We start from the raw sequence: 18,151 nt of genomic DNA on the forward strand, positions 1-18,151 counted from the left end.
TCCCATGCCTGGCTCATTCACAAAACAGGACACCCAGGCTTGCGTCCATGGTTGTGAGAACATTCTGCCTTTAGGGTGATTGTTGAAGGCCACATCTGAGTGTGGAATACATTACTGATCTCATTCGCCTTTCGTTGCATACCTGACTCGCTGGGACATGGTGTGTCAATCGCAGCTAAGACTTCCCGTACAGCAGAATTACCAAATGGTTTTTTGGTAAGAACTACTTGCAGCTGGGTATTTATCTTTGCCCCTTTCCTTCCTCTGCGAGGATGTTAAACTTCCGTGGCTCAAGTCCATCAATACATATGAATGTAAATGAATGGAATGAAGCCGACGAAATGTAATGGCATTGGGATTACATGGCGATCGAGGTAGCGTAAGGTCAACGTTAGGTTAGGGTATTGCTTTTTGCATGTTTTCCACAGTGACGTATAGTTTTGTACTTTTTGTTTTCCTTTTGTCAGTAATATTTTTTTTAATTTATTTATTTTGAAACATAAAAAAAATCTATTTAGTTTACTTCAGAAATTTCACATCATTTACAAAATATAATGAATGTCTCATTTACACAACTCAATTTTAAATTGTCATTTCTTCAAACCTGATTTCTCGAAAAGTTGTTTATTAGCGGTACCCCACTATCGCCACTATCGCCACTATGGGAAAACAGCCAGCGAATGGTTTAAGGATCCAAATAGAGCAAGGATTTAGCCTCATCAGATGCTGGTTTCATACTTTCTGCTGCTTGCTCCAGAAGCGGTGTAATGCTTTATCATGCTGCTTGCACTTGTCTGATCAGCACCACTCTAAAATCGTATTTTTGTTCTTATGGGCAAAGCGTTGGAGTGATCGACATATATCGGCTTGTTTTCTGGTGTGACTGCGCCGTAAAAGCAAAATCATCTTCAGAGCAGCAAAGCAGCAGGAAAGTATGAAACCAGCATAAGACAAACAGCTTTGGACTGAGGATTTGATATATCTTCCATATGGGACTATATTCATTTATTTGCCCGTCATCTGAAAAAAACCACACATAAACCAAGTCCATGAAAGTACAACAGCTATTAAAAAGACAGACAGGGAAGTGCATGTTAAACTTACATTGTCAATCTCTTGATCTTCAGTCTGAGTCTGAGGGTAAAACAAATATATGGGATTGGTAAAGATGCATATAGATTATAGATAAATAATATTTTTTTACTTTAAGTTGGCTCAATCGGTAAAGCGTTTAAACTATAGACTGTGTAGTAAAGGTGTACCAGAGGGCGAGTTCGAGCCCTGCAGTTTCTATTTCTATACTCATGGAGAATTGGGTGGGTACAGGGCGTTGGTTCAACACGCCGCTAGTCCGAATTTGAAACCAAATTCCATATACTTAGGAATGCATCAGTCCAAAAATGAAAACCACAGCGCTAGTCCGAATCTGAAAAACATAGCACTAATTTAGGAAACACTGCGATAGTCCTATATTCGGACTAACGCATACAGCGTCTTTCAAATCTGTGAACCACTGCACTAGTCCAAATCTGTGAAACACTGCTATATTGCGAATATTGATTCTGACCAGCCCAGTATTTTTCAAATTCGGACTAGCTGCATGTAGGATATTGTTGCAGTGGTTTTCATTTTCGGACTGGACGCATTCCTAAGTATATGGACTTTGCGTAGTCGGACTAGTGGCGTGTCAGACTAAGCAGTGCATCACCTTGAAATTCTCGTCAACAAAAGTTACAGCAAATTGTCTCAGATTTACAGGCACAAAACTCAGGGTGGAATCCTGACTGCGATGTTTATTATTAAAATACTGTTAAGCTCCTGTGCCTTTAGATCAATGTTGACTTGACTGGTCTAACCCTAACAACACATGCTCTGAATACTGAATAAACCATATACTGCGTAACACAACTGAATGTCTCCTGTGTCACTGTTGGCAGAGGGGTCAGACCCCCACCTTTTTTATTTTGTGGCACCAAGTCAGGACCTCCACCACTTACGCTTTATCCGCCATTTGAACACACTGAAGTCCCTCAAAAAGCTGTAGCCAATGTCATGCCACTGTTTTTAAAGTCCCTGTAACTTAATTAAAGAAATGGAGCTCAGACAAACTGGCATTATAACCAGCGTGCACTGACGATTACATGTCGATCAGCTCACCACCACACGCCACGACAGCTCATGGCGGATCTACCAGCGAATAGAACATGTAATGATTTTATTCTCTCGTAAATGTCGCACGGCCAATCCCTATAACTTGTTAACATTATGGGTGTATGCGAAGCAAAGAGAGAACCATGTGTGGCGCTTGTGACTATGGTTATTTATAATATGTCAGCCTAGTGGATGTAAACATGCATCAAATGGAATTTTCTTTTGTGATATGGTTTGCAGGTTTGGCAATTATTCTTGGAAACAAGGATAATTTTATCATTCAAAATTTCAATAAAAATATATTGCAAGTTGAAACAACCCCACCCTTTTTATTTTACCCACCTTTTATATCAATCCACCCTTTTTACCAACAAAGTTTTCACCCACCCTTTTAATGATTTTCAAAATTTCAAAGTGGCACCCTTTAAAAAGGGTGCTTTGCCAACAGTGGTGTATGATTTCAAGCCTAAAGCCCTCACATGTAGGCTGAGTAGGGTTCTCTCCAGTTTATGAGGTATGTCTTTGCTGTATGGAAGATGCACATTGATTTGTTAACCTCATAAGAAGGCCTAATTTTTTAGACTTTCATATAAAAAATAAATAATTTACCTCATTTTGTGGAATAGTCTCACATGTGCCTGCGGGCAAAACACCCTCTGTCACCTGATCAGGCAAGGTATATAATACTGCTTGAGCCCCTTGTTCTCCATGGCTGCTTCCCTCCTAAAATTAAAAAACAAAAAAAAAAACCATTAATTGAATAAATGATTAGATTATGTACATGTCGACAAGATTCATAATTGACCGTTGAATATACAGTAAGCCAAAAATTAAGGTACCAGTTGTGTTCACCCTGTATATCCTAAATAAAGACAAATATGTCAAATTTAATACAAACAGTCAATACCTGTACTTTTTAGCTCTGATTTAAGACCTTATTTGTTGACAATGGTTGAGGATCAAAGAAACGGTGACCTAAAACCTAATGAAGAAACGAAATCAAAAGTTGCACTTTTGTGTTCTAATCAATGAAAGCACGATGCTAGTTTTCCGTGCTAATCAATGGAAGCATGGCGTTAGTTCCCTTGTTCACGAATGCCTTGGGTACAAATCAATAGGGCTTGCAATGAAGCAAACTGCAACTTTTAAATTGGCATCTTCCTTGGGTATTTGGATCGTCATGGTTTTATTTCGAGAACATTTCAACAAATGAAGTCTTCAATTCGAGCTAAAAGATGCAGCTATTGGCGGCTGGTTCCAATTATTATCTGTCTTTGTTTAGTATATACATGGGGTGAATATAACTGGTACCTTAATTTTTTGGCTTACTTTATGTGGCTAACTCCATGAAGTTGGGGCACAAAAGTGTGACACATGGGTCAAAATTTCAAAATGACTTAATTCCAAATCTAATGTGTGTTTTAGTTACTTCAACTATCATACTTCAACAAAAAAGTCATCTTTTTTCATTTTGGAAAGTACAGAAATTTCTGTGGTTGTGGTTCGTTGTTCAGCAGTCAAGGCAAATATCACGATGCTACATGGACAACATTTTAGACTAATTCTTTCTATTTTAAACATACTGTCCATGACATGTCTTACAGTCTGTCCACTTAGAAGTACAAACCAAATCTGTGGCATCGGGAATTCGATGCTTTGCGTCCACGTGAGCGCTGACGCGACAGCGTAAAGAGCGTGGTGCACAAATCAGCGCAGCAGTTGGCGCACCAAAGAAGCATTGCACTGAAATAATTATTCTCATACCTCCAGTTTCCGAGGTATATTTACTTTGTACTTCTACATGTATGTGGACAGACTATAGTAAAATGATACTTTTTTATGATGTCCTATCATATCAAATATAATGCCCGGCTTGTTTTCATTTATAATGACCCCCTAACCAGAGGACCCGCTAATCAGAAATTCAAACCCGTTAATCAGAAGGCCCGCTACTCAGCAGCGGGTCTTCTGATTAACATCAGTAGCGGGTCTTCTGATTAACAGACCCTTTGCAGAATCACACCCTCTATTCAGACAACCTGCCACTCAGAAAACCCAGTTCTCAGGGTTATTTAGGGTTAGCTGAATTTCTTTCAAATGATGAAAACAGCCCACTAGTCAGAATAGTGGGTATTCTTAGTAGCGGGTCTGCCCGCTAGCCAGAAAACCTGCTGCAGTAAAAAAATCTGAGTAGCAAGACTTTTACATAAAATACAACAAAAAGTCCAAATTCAGAAAGTCTGTTATTAAATTCAGAAGGCCCGCTACTCAGAAAATTCTAACTAGCGGGCCTTCTGAATAATGCTTTCTGACTTCCCAGCCTATATTAAGACAAACCGAAACCCCCACTCCGAAAACCCAGTTCTCAGGGGTGGGGGTTAGCTCAGTCCTTTCAAATGATTAAAACAGCCCACTAGTCAAAAACAAAAGATATTCTAAAAGTCAAATAGTGGATAAACAAATGGCTACTTTCACTTCTGGCCAATTCCACGCCAAAAGTGCCTTTTGTAACGTCCGTAACAAAATTTTGGAACATTATTGCTCAAAACAGGAGCATTTATTTCAAACTTGCTAATCATGCTTCCATAGATTGATGTCAGACCTACTTCAAGATAGTACAGAAAAAAATCTGAGGAAGCACCTTGACAGTTTTTTTTCAGTTTGAAAAACGTTACGGACGTTACATTTTGAGCCTGATCAGTTAAGGGTTAGCATGGTTGAGAAAAAATAAATTTTGTTTTCTTATGATGAAACCTATCTTATATTTTTGGCACACATCTGCAGTTTATGGAACAAGAAAAAAAAAATCTGAAAGTGGTTGCGTTGATTTGGAACACACCATTTTGTTCGTAGGGGTCCAGAACACACCGTCCACGGACGGACATTTGCTTAATTTTTTATGGTATGGTAATATAAAACTTGTTATAATTTTTTTGATGTTTTGAGTGTGTTAATGTATAGTTTCAATATTATTTCTTTAAAATATCAACAAAAATTGGAAAATTTTAACTCTCAATTAAACATACTACACGCGTGTTTGTATTTTGATGCTGTGCTGTCCGTCCGTGACGAGAAAAATAAGCGAAAAGTTTTTAAATCCCCACTTAGTAATATTTAGAAAAACAAACCTGCTGAACTATCTCACCAGTACCTAGTCATCACTGACCAAGGTTGAAACCAAATAAAAATACATCCATCTTAATATAATCTCACAATATATGTATGTCACGGACGGACAACAAATTTGTCACGGACGGACATTTTCAAGCGTGCCATGGTCCTGCCACCCCTCTCAATAGTGGACAAACCCATATGCAAATGAGGAAGTTTCACATTGAGCTGAGCTTGTGTGCAGTGAAGCACAAACCCTTCTAGCATGTTCAGTCTTTCTGCCTGCAGCCATTGCCAGAAGCACATGGTGGATATGGAGACATTCTAAAAGCCAAAAAAAAGGTTTGTTGTTTATATTACTTCGCAAGATAGACCTATTTATTTAATTCCTGCTGTGAGGAATCTCTGCTTGAAACTCATTCTAAATGTTGGAAAGTAATAAATCATCATTAACAATTAAGGTGAAGGCAATGATGATGATTATTATTTGATAATAGGCCTAATTATATGTATGATAATGAAATAATAATAATAATAATTGTTAATAAAATAATGAATAGAAATAATCATCAATAAGGCCCTTTGCAGTTGTTTCTTAACTAGTAAATTCCTGTTAACATTGCCCTTCCAAATTACAAAATGATTGTTTTTATATTTATTTTGGACTTTCTCCTTTAAAATGACTTTCAATTACTTCTATTTGCCATTTTCTGACTTTATATCAACAATAATGAAAAAAAAAAAAAGAGCACAACTCCACCCTTAACTTATTTGTAAAATAAAATAGGCCCCTACATTGTTGTGAAATAATTATAAATGCCCGCTTTAGTGAAAATGAGTTGATAATTGGTTGTAATAATTAAAACTTAATAAAGAAAAATAATAGATTTAATTTAATATTATAATTTAAAGTCACCTTGTCCCTTTTTGAAACCTTTTTACAAGAAACTAAAAATTAAGTGTGAAGGGCCTAATTGGTACTAGGCCTACACTAGCATTGAACATAAAATACGATATATTTAAAAGTCTAAGTCATGAATGATGATTTTTTTTAAAAAATTTTCTTCAGATTAATTCAACCAAAAGATCAGAAAACTTGACAGAAGGAGTATTATAGACGGCATCATGCAAGATTGACGAGTAAAGATCGTTACGGAAAAAATCTAAGCGAATCGATATGAAAAGAAACAATCCAGAGCTTTGGGAAGAGTGTAAAAAGAAAGATGCTGCTCGAAGCGAGAAGTTAGAGCCAAGGCTAAACGTCTGCAGAAAGATAACACTGCACAAACTGACGAGCACGCCACCAATAATCCGGCAGTTGAAGAGGCTGGATCGGGATCAACTCCTCCCAGTTCCTATGCACATAAACCTTCACTGGTCAGAAGTTTAAAAAGAGCTTCACTTGCCCTCCCAAAAAGCCCACGGAAAAAAGCAGACGTGTTAAAGAAGTTAGTGTATGACCTCAGTCCTGGAAAAAAGAAATATGTTTTGGGAAGCCCTTGTGCAGAGAAAAGGGCATGTAAGTTGACACCAGGAACCAGTGGCAGTGCAGCGACCAATGATGATGACGATTCAGATAGTGATAGTGATACAGGGAGAAACAGTGAAAATGGAGAAGACAGTGACACAGCCATGGATGACACAGAGACCAGTGAAGTGGAAGAAAACAGTGATAGTGACAGAGACAATGATGATGATGATGATGATGACAAAGTAAGTTTAAAAACATCTTAAAAATGCAACCATTAACAATTAACAATTCATCAATCATTCATTAGGCTAATGAAAGTCAAGTCCCAGTTTCCCGTTACATAATTTTTCATGACTGTGTAGGTGACCATTTCATTATTCATTATTCATTATTTTATACCATTTCATTATTGCAACTGTTACAGGCATAAACCAATAGCTGCCCATGTATACATGTGATAAATCACAGTTTGTAGTTTACAGATGTAGTTTAGAACCACATGAAGGTGATTGTACAACTATTATCAAAAGTTTCACAATATTTGTTACGGGATGAGATCAGAGCAGATCAAAAAGTGCGGGACAGATAATTGAGTAGGTATTCATTATTAATTCATTATTAGCCATATACCATGCTCCTACTGCAAAGAAAATCCCTGAAAATCAACAGAAAGAGATTTATGACATATTTAAAAACACAATTATTTATTTGTTTATTAAAAAGTTTGTTAGAAATCAACATTTATTCAAAATAATGAAATATTTGGCCAGCAATTTGTTTTGAGCGGAGTAGGGTAACGGGAAACTTTGAATCGACTTTCATTAGCCTTATCATCGAATAAAAATAATAAAATGAAATAAAAATGAATTAAAATACAATAATAAAATAAAAATCAACCAGTATAAGAACTTTTTATATTATTTTGTCCAATTTTTCATTCATTTACAGACTGAGAACACATGCAGACCAGTTTGTGGGGACTTTGTTGCTGTCATCCTAGTTGGCAAGAAGCAGAAAAACTCTATGTAGCCCAGGTAAATACTATAACTCTCTGTTCTGATTTATCCATTGTTATTTTCCCTGCTGGCAGTTTTATTTGTAAATAAGAAGTGAATCTTATGAGACAGATTTCATCATGTGCCAAAACTTCAGACAAAATTTAGCAGAATCTTGCTTTCAAAATCAATTTAGACCCTTAATTCATAGTAAACATTTTAATTGATGAGCTCTGTGTTGCTGATCTCTCATCAGGTTACAGACATCACTCCGCTACCAGAAGACTTTGAAGAATGTGTCCAACTGAAGTACATGGAAGCTGTAAACAATGATGGCATGGTATACAGATGGGCACGGGATGATGACTACTCAAGGGAACCATTACCCAGCATCATAGCTGTGCTGGACCCTCCTACAGCTGTTCAAGGATCAGCAACCAGAGAAACATTTACTTTCAACATGAAAGCAGTACTTGAGAAATTCAAGCAAACATAAACTTTGTTCAGTTCAGTTTGTCCATTTAGCAGTGTTGCATTATATGTTACATAAACTTGAACTGGACCACACGCGTCAAAGAGTTCTGTAAATAGTTTTGAAGGATTTTCTTGCATGTAGGACTTCAGCTATAGTTGTGTTTTATAAACTGTTGTGTGCAAAATACCTTTTAAGGTATTGTAAAAGTTTAAAACTTTTACATGCACAATATATTTTGAAAGTTTCCTCAAATTGAACTATAAGGCAGCCAACATTGCATTTTGAGAAGTTTCAACTGAGAAATATTTGCATTTCATTAATCAGAAAATCATACTTTTCTACAATGGGCTCTTAAATGAGCATTGGCATTCAAAGATTGATTAAAAAGGTACATTGTAGCACAGTAATTGACAGTAAGTATGATATAAAGCATTATTAAAGAGTTTATTAGATGTTAAAACCTATGTTGAATAAGAATAATTGGTAGGAAGGTCAACAATCTTTCTCAATTGTTCATTTAGACTCACTTGTCCGTCCATGACAAAAAGATGTCCGTCCGTGACAAAGTTAGTTTTTGCCCTGTAAACTAAGTATTCTAAGGATTTTTTTTTTTTCTTTTCCAGGGTGAGATGAAGGTACTAGGTGGTCTTCTATTAATAAAAAAAAGTTCATGAATTTTGAAGTTGCCTCTCTTGTTAGCTTTGGGTGTCCGTCGTGACGTTGAAAAATGTCCGTCCGTGACATTTTTTATTTACGTCGATAATCAAAAATAAAGAATGTAAGAAAACTTTTTCTATCTGGCATGCAAGCCACTTTACATAGTCACATTATGTACAGGAGTAGAATTGTAAATCTGCAAAGCGACGGATAGAAATCATAAAAGAGTGGAGAAAAGTGGAAACTTGCAAATTTATCTATGTCCGTCCGTGACGCGGACATAATGGTGATTCTATTTTTAGTAACAAACGATGGCAACCCAATTTTATGAACAAATGGCCAAGTCTACAATACTCTTCAATATGAAACACCAATATGTCATGTAAATTCATGCAAATATTTTTTACAGCCTTTCAATCTATCAAAGTCTGGAAAATGTCCGTCCATGACAAACTGATCAGGCTCTTTTAGATAAAATGTAACGTCCGTAACGCTAAATCAGCAGTGTAGGATGATACAGGAGTATTAATTTCAAACTTGCTTTTCATGTTTACATAGAATGGAGTCAGGGCTTGCTCAATATTGTTAACAGAAAAAAATAAAACACAGAACTGTATGGAGATTTAAGGATATGTACCATCTGTCAAAAAGGCAGGCACTTTCGCGTAACGTCCGTAACGCTCGTTTCTAATTTCTGTAGCTAATTAACTAAGAAAGCCAAAACAAAACTGCTTTATTATATTGAACATTAGAGTGTGTACTAGTAGCATACTAAGAAATAAAGTGTTATCCTAACAGCAAACATATGTGCTATTCACTTGAAAGTTGCAAGTTGCATGTATCTGTAACGTCCGTAACGGTGGAATTGGCCTTCTGCTAATTTAAGACATTTGCCAATTTATGTTTTAACACAATTTATAGGCTTACCATAATAGTGAAAACTTGTCGTCCACGAAAGGCTTCTTGGACTGCTCATTTCACAAATTTTCGGCTTTAAACTAAAATTTAACACATTAATAGTGCTAAAGTGGTCCACCTAATCGCTTCAATTAGGTTTTCATTTTGCAAATTTATGTTTCTTACTTCTCAGGGGGCATTTTTTACATTTTATTATTTTCTTCTAAAATTGGACCTCCCCCTCCCCCTTCTGACTGCTCTAGATCCGCCACTGCTCCAAACACACACACATTGTTAATGTCTTCAAGTTCAAATATAATCATAATACTAATCATCGTGTGTCCGTCCGTCCCTCTGTCCGCGCGCTATCGCGTGCGCGCGGCTCACTAATGCGTGCTCACTGTGCGCATCGTGATTGCGTCCACACGGTGCGCTATCGCGTAGTGCGCAGAGTACCGACGGGCGCAGTGCGAGCATCGGAAAGCATTACAGTGTGGCTAATCGTGCAGGTGCATCTGATCGGATCAATAGGCCTATTTTCAACACATATTTCAATACGGCACACGTGCAGAGGCCTATTACAGCAGAACATGACTATTTCCGGGGTATGGGGGGGGGCTCATAATGTGGTAGCAGGACATGGCTTGGTTAAGAGGCGAACGATGGGTTTCCAGATTACGGTCAAGTAAGCGTCACAGCTACAAAACTACTAAGTTGATTATTGTGTCAAATTGGGCCTTGATCATTGACATACGTATATCATAGTTAGTTTAAAAGGTCAGGGCAGGTAGGCCTATAATGGGTAACGGTTGTTACGTAATTAGAGATTGTCCTATCACGAGAACCACCCAACCCGAGAACCGCGAAATCTAGTATTATATAAAAATACCCCTTGGGCAATGTTTTTGACCCCTTCATAGGAAAAATTCACAATTGAAAGGGTCTTAAAACTTACTTTCATACACTCCTATCAAAGCAGCCAATCAGAAAAGCTGTTAGAAAAGTATGAAACATAAACTGAGCTCAAAAAGAAACTTATAATTTTTTACAACTTGTGAATCACAAGGTCATATCTTAAAATAGTGTAAATCAAAATGAACCAAAATTACACACATGATTACTTTAATACTCTACTCAAAACACATGTCAGTAACCAAGCAGTTGTCCAACTGACACAACAGCAAAATGCACTGTCATGGGATAGCTTCCTGGAAGTTCCTCCACTTTCACAGCCCAACATTTGGCACCAAGCACAATGCTTTCTGCTTTTCATACGCTTTTTTCATGAAACAGGGCTGGGCTGTGAATGTGGTCCAGGAAGCTGTTCCATGTCAGTGCATTATGCTGTTGTGTCAGTTGGATAACTGCTTGGTTACTGACATGGTTAAGAGTAGAGTATTGAAAGTAAACCTGTGTGTAATTACCAGGGTAGCGCTAGAACTAAACACTCCAGTGTCCGTGAGGGACCCCAGAACTTGCAGAAAATTAAAAAGTAGGGGGTCCGGAGTAGAGTTTGGCGAGTCCCAGTTGCACAAATGCAGCATAAATAGTATGTCTGCAATAGCGCTAGATTGAAAAAACTGGGCGTCTGCAGGGACCCCTGAACTTGCAGAAAATTTTAAAACAGGGGGTCCGAACTCTATTTTGGTGAGTCCGGGACCCCAAAAAGCGACCTAGCGCTACCCCTGGTAATTACTAATTTTGGTTCAATTTGATGGACAGGGTTTCAAGAATCAAAATATGACCTTGTGAGTATTTTGCGCGCGTTCTTGTCAAGTAGGATTGATTCATTTCGGGCGGGTTGATGCATTTTAGTTGATTTAAAACAACAGTCACAAGACTTACTATTTGCAGAGCTGTGGTAGCTTGCGACCTGCATCTACAGGTCTTCTTTAGCCAATGAAGAGATTATTGTAGTAGTATACCTACCATGAAATGAAAATACCATCTCCGTTGAACAGGTTGGAATTATTTAGTTCTATGAAGTATTTTCCAACATTTTTAGGAAGTAAAAATCATGGTTTTTTTTCTTCTTCGGGGCGCGTGCATTAGACGCATCAACATCAGCGTGCATTTTATTTCTCTCCCAATAAGTAATACGCGTTCATTAAACTATATGAATTATATAACTTTTGCAAACGAATTCCCTAGTTCCACGAATTCCCTAGTTCCACCCCTTCCGTGCCTGCTTTTTACAATAAAAAAATTAAAGGTTCATTTCAGTATAGGGAATTTTGATTGAATAAACACAGCTGCACAACACTGACTGTGATGATCGTCCGCGTACACTGACACCATGTGATCATGGTGATGAACACTTGCGTGTGCGTGTCACGGAAGTGAATCCGACCATGGCAACACACATGTGATTGGTTAATATTTTCCAAGGTCAAGCGTTCGTATTGTATTTTGAAATACGCACTGATACGGTCTTGGTCGGATCGCATACAGGCTGATGATTCATTTAATCAAAATTCCCAATCAACCATTGTACATGTATATTTGTAGTAGTATACCTACCATGAAATGAAAATACCATCTCCGTTGAACAGGTTGGAAGAATATTTAATCCCGAAAATTATGAAAATGCTATCCGTTGTCCCGGCCCAGTGGCCTAAAAACGTAGATTGCATGGCGATCGGAGTGTTTCGTCAGAGCACCTTGGACCACTATCAAATTACACCATTCAGTAAACAATTTCCACTTTCATTTATTGATGCATTTCCATGTTTCATGTGTTTGCAATTAAATTGCAACGACAAGCATGACAGGTGACCAATGACCATGCACATGATGCATGTGACTGTGCCGAATTCGAACACCCGTCGCCCAGTGTTCAGACATGAATGACAGAGCTAGAGGAGAACACACATTCTTAGTCAGTGGGAGTGGTCTATTACGTAGCACTTAATCTGATTGGATAATCGCATGATTTTGGGTGTAGTCTATCAGACTGTAGACGACCCCACGTCATCATGAGCGTAGGTAACACGCTCATAGAGGTTCGTGTATGTATCGCAGTGTATGAGTAGACGCATTGCTGAATACTCGCACACGCTAGCAGTACTGTACGCGCAACAAAAGATGTGTGAAGTTGTAAACAAGTTTCGTTCATTTTAGAAAAAGGGGAGTTTTTATGACGGTAACCTAATTTTTGTTTTAAAAATAGTTTACAATTATTAAAAAATAGTATTTAAACTGACTAAGAATGAGAATAAACGATAGGAAAACGACAGGCAGGTCCAATATTTTCATCGTAGTGGATACCGGCTGCGCCGGCATCCACTACTTAAAATATTGGACCTACCTGTCGTCTATCACACGGTAGGCCTAGAGGATAGTCAAAATAAAAATTCCTATCGTTTATTCTCTAAATAATCATTTATGCATGCTTGCTCGAGAACTCTAGCTTCGAATTTGCACACGATAGTTACGCATTCGATGCTAGTACTTTAATATGGTTTTTCGGTCGGACAGTGGTTCAATTTTTTACACCGGTGGTTATTTATTCTGTTAATGTTGAAATTTGAATGAAAGTTATTTCGATGAGTCAACTGTATCTTTTGAGCAAGATTTGCGTATTTTGGACAGTCTAAAATTTTGCTGAAGTGTAATTTTAGCAACATTTTTGATGCAATCGCCTGTCGTGATCGGCTGTGTTTACTTCTGACCTTCCATTGCTTTACACGGTGTCATGCTTCAGCGAATCCGACTAGATTTTGAATGCAAAGGTCTCTAGCCTAGAATGTGAAGCTATCGGTGAGCAAATTCTTGGCTAGAGTTCTCGAGCAAATGCATGCATGACAATGCTAGACAATCAGCATGATCAGCTGAGTGATTGCATAAATTTTGAGGCAATACCAATAGTCCAATACATTACCGTGACAGTTACACTTACAGAATTGGTAGCATCTAATGCACGAGTCGAGTGTTGATTTTGTAGTCATCTCATCAGTGATTATAAATCAATTTGAAGTCAAAAAGTCATGCTAAAATGTACAAACTTCGACAGTGTTTCCTGTTTTCGTACATGTCATGCATGTCGTATGTCCATGCTCATCTGACCTCACGACCTCAGGCTTGCACCAGCTGTTAGTACGCGCGCGACGTCAAACTGCGTATACGCAGTGGGAGTGGGTGCCAAACGCCAAAAACCCCGCTAAATTTTGGGCACGTAAATTTTGTCTCTACCGTAATTAATAACGTCAACGCAGTTTAAGCTTACCGATTCATGACATCACATGATTGACAATGCAATGCCAATGCCATTCATCATGCCAATGATGTGTCATCATGACGAGAAATTCAGTCTTTGCATTGACAATAAATCCTTGTTCTCAAATTGAAAGAGAATCAATTATTGTTAAAACCACAAATGACCAATAATAATATTAATTACCTCTTCCGCAATTCTGCTTCAGTGAGTTTTGAAAGTAAACACTAAAACAGTGATGACAGTCATGACAGTGTACTGTAAACAACAAAATTCAAATTCTTTCGCCTTTAAATTCATCACGATTTCATTGGTTAAAAGTATCAGCAAACGTAAATAACAAATATGAATCAGTTCATTTCATATATTTTTTTAGCTTTTATGCTAAATTAAAAATATCAAAAATACGTTACAATCAAACAAAATATTATATTTTTAATGTAGCGACGGTTTATCAGTTAAAAGTAATGAAAACTTTTATTAAATTAACCATAATTTGCCCGTATTTACTCCCTGCTAATGACTGACCAAGGATACAGTGGGTGTGGCGTGGCATGGGCAGCCAGCGGCCGCCTAGTTTCTTTTCCCAGTCGTTTTCTTTCGCACCTATCTCTACGTTGCTCTCTCGCAGTTTCCAAACTTTAATGGACCCAAATGAAAAGTGTTACAAGAGTATATTTTTCATTGTTTTATGATATAGACCAGTTAAAATAGAAAGGAAATCAATATTTTGAAATCGTAGATACATTTTGTTGTAGAAAAATGAAAAACAAAGTTCTCTCTGAAGCTTCCAGATATCCTGTGGAAGCCAAAACACACTTTAAAAAAAAAAAAAAAATAATATCTACCGATTTTCTAATGCAAACGATGATATATGATAATTAAAAGGTAAGGAAATACACAATGCTCTAAATAAAAAAGGCTCTTTGACATTTGAATGCAAATAAATGTAATAAATGATATTTCAACTTGTTCATAGTGACCAAAAACACAGGAATTTTTGGTTTACAATAGCTCACAGTGACCAAAAACACACAAATCCCATAGTTCTCCAGAAAAAAATACCACCCAAAAAACTTCATTAACTAAAAAAGTAATGAATAAAAGTAAGTGAAATTTATCAAATGACCCCTTTGAATTAACCCCCATAAGACAAAATAAAAAAAACAAGTACTTTTACCTAAATAATAATAAAAATAATTGACCAAGAATGGCATTGATTTCCGGGTCGAAAGAAGGGGTCGTCATTCATAGTACACGCATAGGGCTTTCTGTTTTGTTTTGACTGTTTAATCAAAGGATATTAACTTTTTATTAACATGTAGGGTAGAGAATAACTCTGTTTTTACCCATTTTGTCATCTTTTTTTAATTTTTAGTCAAGAAAATGATGTTTTAATGTCTAGTGACCAAATACACAAAAACCGGATATCTCAAATCTTGTGTTTTTGGTCACTGAAACAGTAGTGCACTCGAACCAAAAACACACATTTCCAAATTTAGCTCTCTCGTCCAAATTGGTCAACAGGGCTCAGACGGGTGACCAAAAACACAAAGGAAATAGAGAGAGAGAGAGAGAGAGAGAGAGAGAGAGAGAGAGAGAGAGCGAGAGAGAGAGAGAGAGAGTTACTGGTGTGTATGGTCTTTTCGTAAATAAAATGTCCATCTGACATGGCTGAAACATAGGTGCATAGTGTTAACATAGACATGATAGATTAGATTTTTTAATACAGACTAATATATAGGTTGCAACAAAACGCTCCTTCAGCAAAATTCATGTTACAAGAAAAAGGGAAGTATGTAGGGAATAATAGATTATTAAAAATAGATATTTAAATGACCAGCATATTATTTTAGGCTAAAGGAACTTGAAGCTGTTTTTTCTCCTGGTAGTAATTGTTGGAATATCTGAATGGGTGACTATTAGCAATACATCCAAATGTATTAGAAAACTCCCAAATGTATTAGGAACACACCTAAATGTATTAGGAATACACCCAAATGCACTAGGAATACACCAAAGTGTATTAGGAATACACCAAAATGTATTAGGAATACACCAAAATGTAATAGGAATACACCCAAATGTATTAAAATGCACTCAACTGTTGTAGTTCATGTTACCAGAAAAAGGAAAGTATGTAGCGAATAATAAATTGCACATAAATGTTTAAAATGACCAACATATTATTTTAGGCTAAAGGAACTTTTTTTAGTAGTAGTTGTTGTGGCTACCTGAATGGGTGACTACATTTGAAATCTACAACCCCGTCGTGAGGGATTCAGTTTATTACATGGGGAGTGTGGATTTCAACGGAATAACCCATTAAGACATTACAATATAATTATTAACAAACAAACAAACAAAACAAGGAAATACTTGTTGTTTCAATCACTCGTAATCGCAGTTTTTGAAGCGTTTTTTGACGGAATGTCTCGTTAAACCAGTTGACCCCTCTTTTGTACCATTCTCACCGAATGACTTTTTTCACAGAAATATGTCGTTGATAGACCACAACTTTTAGGGTGCTTTTGTGCGATTTTGGCCCGATAATATTGTCCAAGACGATATGGTCATGTACCATAATGGTCCTGGACTATATGGTCCTGCACCATCTGCTGGTACAGGAGGAGCATGTTTGACTTATAAATATTTTCAATTTAATAACATGCTCCAGGAGCATGTTCGACTACTTGTAAATATTTTCAATTTAAGTACATGCTGGAGCATGTTTCTAATTCAAACATGCTCCTGCAGCATGTAGCTAAATTGAAAATATTTATAAGTCAAATATGCTCCTGCACTATATGGTGCAGTGCCATATGGTGTAGGACCATATGGTCCTGGACAAAAGCGATTAGAGTCCTGTCTCTCATGAAGCTCTTCTCTCTCCATTTTATTTGTCAATTTTTTAACCCTATATGTTAATTACAAATAATGGTTTGTCATCCCCGCCATTTAAACTCCATACTGATAGACCTAATTAATACACAACCTATTACAAGAACCTCGTAAGTGGCAAATACGATATTCGTGATTTGATCACCTAAACCAATGTAAACTGGAAATCCTATAACCAAGAACCCCGTAAGTGCAATACTTCGTGACTGACAGATATGATGATCTTAAGGGTGTACAGCCAAAATGGTTCGCTGAGCTCAGCCAGGCTTTGTTGTCTTCACTGAAGGTTCACCATCGCTGGAGCCTTCAATACTAACAAGCAAATAGTATACCAATTTTCTGATATGTATCAGAGCGTTCATTAATTTTAATCAAAAGGATGATTATAAACAAGGGTCGATGACACAACCATAATTTCCTTTTTTGGTCAATGGTGGTATCGAAGCGGTGTGTGTAAAATTCAGCGAAGCCTGCCAACGTTTTCTACAGGCTTTGGTGGGTTTGGGCAGAGAACCTTTGCTATGCTCAGGGACTCGTTTTGGCTGCCCTGCCTTAGCTTGCTCTATGCACCTTAACCGGAAGTCTTAACCAAGAACCTCGTCAGTGCGGTACTGTGTAAGTGGCAGATACGACGATCTTAAGCTTGCTCTAACCACCTTAACCGAAGTCTTAACCAAGATTAGCCTTATTTTTTTGAGAGATTGACCATATAAGGCATCAAAATGAACTTTTTAAAATTCACAAACACCTATTTGCACAAAATGATGCCTAAAATCGGAAATAGAACAAAATATAAAAAAATGAGAAAACTGTTTCTTAAGTCAATCATGCTTTTTATGATGACCATAATTGCTTACCTATAGATGCTGTATTTTTTGAGTTATCGTGTACCTAAATCGTCATTTTACCGAGAAAATGAACATTGAAATAAAGGCCGTTGAAGTTTAAAGTGGTCACATTTTGCACTTTGATCGAAGCTCACAGGAGAATGCGGCATTTCTCGTTTTTCTACCTTACATTACGTGAACATCAGGTAAATCCACAGCCCCTTGAGAAGTTTCGAATAAAATCTATTCATATCTTGATGTTTAAATCGGGGGAAAGAACTTCACATTTTATTAGCTAAAACGGAGCCATTTGACCGCTAGGTTTTTGCGAAATCAGTGCTTACGTGGTGCTTCCATAAGATGCGTCGCGCATGCAGATAAGTGTTGCGTATGCGTAGCGTATCTGTGCGTTAACAAATTGCGCGACTACAAAACGCGATGCGTTGTTGCGCG

At 37.3% G+C, this 18,151-nt stretch overlaps 1 protein-coding gene across 1 annotated transcript; it reads left to right on the top strand.

Moving 5' to 3' along the window:
• The first annotated feature begins 7,022 nt into the window (after positions 1-7,022).
• On the top strand, positions 7,023-8,387 carry LOC140144448 (uncharacterized). The gene is made up of 2 exons (XM_072166257.1): positions 7,023-7,767; positions 7,985-8,387. Exons 1-2 carry the CDS (start codon positions 7,693-7,695, stop codon positions 8,222-8,224), a joined length of 315 nt encoding a protein of 104 aa, XP_072022358.1. The 5' UTR covers positions 7,023-7,692; the 3' UTR covers positions 8,225-8,387.
• The last annotated feature ends 9,764 nt before the right edge of the window (positions 8,388-18,151 follow it).

This window comes from Amphiura filiformis, unplaced genomic scaffold (genome assembly GCF_039555335.1).
Source record: "Amphiura filiformis unplaced genomic scaffold, Afil_fr2py scaffold_55, whole genome shotgun sequence".
Taxonomy (NCBI): Eukaryota; Metazoa; Echinodermata; class Ophiuroidea; order Amphilepidida; family Amphiuridae; genus Amphiura; species Amphiura filiformis.

Coding starts and splice junctions, on each gene's coding strand:
- LOC140144448 (XM_072166257.1), top strand. CDS start 7,693: ATGCAGACCAGTTTGTGGGGACTTTGTTGCTGTCATCCTAGTTGGCAA. Junction 7,768..7,984: donor AAAAACTCTATGTAGCCCAG/GTAAATACTATA, acceptor ATCTCTCATCAG/GTTACAGACATCACTCCGCT.